Raw genomic sequence first — 3,486 nt, 5'->3', positions numbered from 1 at the left:
TAATTTATTCTCAGCTACAAGGAGCTGAGATACTGGCATTGTCGCTCATCTTATATTTCAAACCGCGCGAGCACCTGGGGTTGGTCTTTTTCTGCCTTAAACAACTGCCCCTGTCATCTGTCTTATTTGCATCTTATTAAACGTGGACATCTGAAGTAGCTGCGTAAAATAAAAAGGACAAAGCATTACTCTGATCAAGTGCGGTATCCCCCAACAGCGGCAGCGTGTAAAGGTTGTGTTTTCCTTCTCCGTCTTTTGGGAGGACATCACGTAGTCTGCTAACTCAATCACTTTATTTGGGCATAGGAAAACTTTTATTTACAACATGTTAATTAAAAAAATATTTGACAAAAAAGGCATACAGTATTTTATACTAAAAGAATAAAGATTTTTATTAAGCACTGTAAGTTGCATTCAATAGCCTTCAAATACACCACACCACAATCCATCTACAACCAATCAAACCCAACAGTAGTTCATTCTTGCACAATCCATGAGTTGGGGCAGAACTCCCTTCAACTTACATTAAGATACCTACTTAGCTCTTGCGGGCAGGGAATGGGGAATTACACCTCATTTCTGATCACTAATGTGTGATGAAGAGCATCAGGAGAATTATATGAAAACGAATATAAAGAAATGATTCTGATTTTGAAGTACATTAAGTTTGGAAACACTAACAAAAACATCAAAATGATACAGGTATATTTGCTTATACTAAATTCTTGATGGGAAAGTTCTCAAGAACAAGCCATTTGTTTCCTGCTACAGAAGGGGGGTACTTTTTTTTTTTTTGAAGATCAAAGCTTTTTTTTTTGTTTTTCACAGAATTTCATATTTGCTAATATGAAGGCATAAAACAGCAACAGAGAACAATAATGCATACAGCAATGAGTACACCAGGGTAACGTTGATATTCAAAACGGCTAGATAATTTTTTTTTTTTTAAGTTTTAGAATAAATGCAACAGAGGTCAATAATCACAAAATTTTAAGGTTAGAGCAAGATCAGTCAATGACTAAACATAGTTAACATCTTTTATAGGACTATTACTGATTATTAGCTTTTTGTTTTGCAAATGGGCACAGTACTTGTAAGAATGGAAGAAAGAGGACAATAACATGCATAATATTAACTACACACTTTAAAAATTATGAACCATGCAGAAGTTTAGCTCAAATAGTAGTACTAATGGTCTACGTCTGATTCAAAACCACATAGTTCATTGATCACGGATGCATGGTATTAGTCACAAAAAGTTTCAGAACACATTGTGTTTATTTTGAAAGGTCATTTGCATCTTCTATGATTTCAAGTTTATCTCCATTTAACTTGCTTGTAAAGTATGTATGATGTATATTTAAAATCAGCAGAACTGCAATATTACTCTATAATTTTTAGTTTCGATAGTTTGCACATTTTAACACAAAAGAACCACATCAACGGTGATGAAATTTAAGAAAGAAAAAACTGTGGTTGTGCCTTTTTCCCCCCATAATCATGAAATCAAAGCCTTAAAGAAAGCTTTATTGTGACACAGTAATGCAAAATCAAATATAATGGCATACATATGGTGCCAAGTACTAAAAATTATATTTTAAGCTATATATACTTAAAGACTGCCAAAATTTGTTTTCTTTATATTTCAAAAAACAAAACTACAAGCTTTTGTCATAACCAGTTTAAACTTTATGTATACTTCATTTTAAGTGCGGGAGTCAAATGCTCTTCATTCTCTTTCTTTTTTGTTTTATTGTAGCATTTTGACTACAACTGGTTAAAACTAAAAATGTGTTGTTTAAATCTCTGACATCAAAGAGGGATCCGAATTTCCAAAGTCCTCATTTTTCTCTTACGGAAAGGAAAAAATGTACGTAACTGTAGGCTCTCTTTCTTTCCAGATATTCCTAATCCTGACCCTTCCCAACATCCTTCACCCTCTATAAAAAATAAGTTTACTCTTCTTTTTTTAAGACAGTGGCCTCAAGAGTATCATCTTTATGGCAAACACTGTCTGCATTTAGTGCATTTAAGTGAGGATTTGTATTGCACATTTTAGAGTCATTACTCAAGGCACTTTCAGACTGATTGGAAGCCCTGATGTCTCCTGTGTTCCCATTCATCTGGGAAGCTGGTTTTTCCTCATTCACAACTCCATTTTCAGCCAGGGATCCATCTGAAGACACAATTGAGGATTTAGATTCCTCTGATTTTGACTTAAGTTCTTTGGCTACTTCTTCTGCTGAAGCAGCATAAGGAGGTTTGCCCTATTTTTTAAAAAAAGAAGAAAATTACTGAAGAACCACTGCTATATATTCACAATTTGTTACAAAGACACTATTAATAGGCAGCATGCAGTGTGCAGAAGTATCACAAGCGAATACCGAATATTACGTACTGCTGAAATAAGAAGTGGCATACAAAATAAACATCACAGCACGGATGAGAAAGAATTTTCAGTATTTCTGAGTGCCTTCTAGCCATGCCTTCTGATGCTCCTGTGGTAAAATGCCCTTTCTAGCGTTATTTCACAATGTAAGAGCTACATAAACATCTGGACACACCAAAACTGCGAATCAATATACAGCTTAACTCTGCTTCTTGGTTCATATACATTATAATTTAATGATATGATTACATGTTATTCAAATACAAACCAAAACTTTTTTCAGACAATTTTTAAAGAAGTGCAAAAGTACCATGCAATATTATCTATACTAGTCTATATGCTTCTGAGATTAGGAAAGTCACTTCATATGAAAAGCATATAGTAGAATCTTACAAGACTGAGTATAGCAATAGAAAACAGATTTATGCAGCATTAGAACGTATATTTAGTTTTTAAGTATCTGCAACAATGAATCTTAGCATTCCAGAAACATAATAGGCTTTAAACAACAAAACAAAATCAGTAGGTTGGGTTGCTAAGAAGTAACGTTCTTATCTGTCACACTGTTAACAAAGTCAAGTACTAAGAGATGACTTAAGATACAGACATCTTGTACACCTCAAACAATAGCAAACAGTTTCACAGTGTAATAATCTTCATTTTGACATACTAGAAACAGCATGGTTAGTACTTTTCTGAATTGCTGAAAGATTTTGCAGGTAAGAACTGTTGTTCTCTAGCATCAGGATCACAAACCTTGTTTTCCAGAAAATCACAAAAAATTCTGCAGTAACATTGCATAGGTATATGACTGGCATATGAGGACAATGCATATTTATCACATGTGTAAATGTACTTTTTTACAGGCTTTACTAAGTGTTAAGTTTTAGATTAAATACATGCTTTTGTTTCTTTCCAGATCAAGAGTGAAAGGTCTCATCTTGTGAAAAAATAGGCACGTCTAATGTTTGCTAAATACAAATTGCTTATTTCAGTCAGATTCTCCAACCTTTGTTCATACCACCTCATAACGAGTATGAATAAAGCCACTGCAGGGAGGACCTTACTTGGTGTAAACACGCATGTCTGAATCTGGC

The 3,486-nt window shown here is 34.1% G+C and overlaps 1 protein-coding gene across 1 annotated transcript in view; it reads right to left on the bottom strand.

The window, feature by feature from the left end:
• Nucleotides 1–295: 295 nt before the first annotated feature.
• LOC104082741 (constitutive coactivator of PPAR-gamma-like protein 1) overlaps nt 296–3,486 on the bottom strand; it is a gene marked incomplete at its 5' end in the record, with an annotated part of 18,522 nt that continues 15,331 nt past the window's right edge. The window contains 1 exon segment of the mRNA XM_009585973.1: nt 296–2,267. Coding sequence (XP_009584268.1) covers nt 1,956–2,267 — 312 coding nt within the window.

The sequence above is a fragment of the Fulmarus glacialis genome, unplaced genomic scaffold (genome assembly GCF_000690835.1).
Source record: "Fulmarus glacialis isolate BGI_N327 unplaced genomic scaffold, ASM69083v1 scaffold11599, whole genome shotgun sequence".
NCBI lineage: Eukaryota > Metazoa > Chordata > Aves > Procellariiformes > Procellariidae > Fulmarus > Fulmarus glacialis.
The sequence above is the reverse complement of the archived record's forward strand: the minus strand, read 5'-3'. Positions and strand labels throughout refer to the sequence as shown.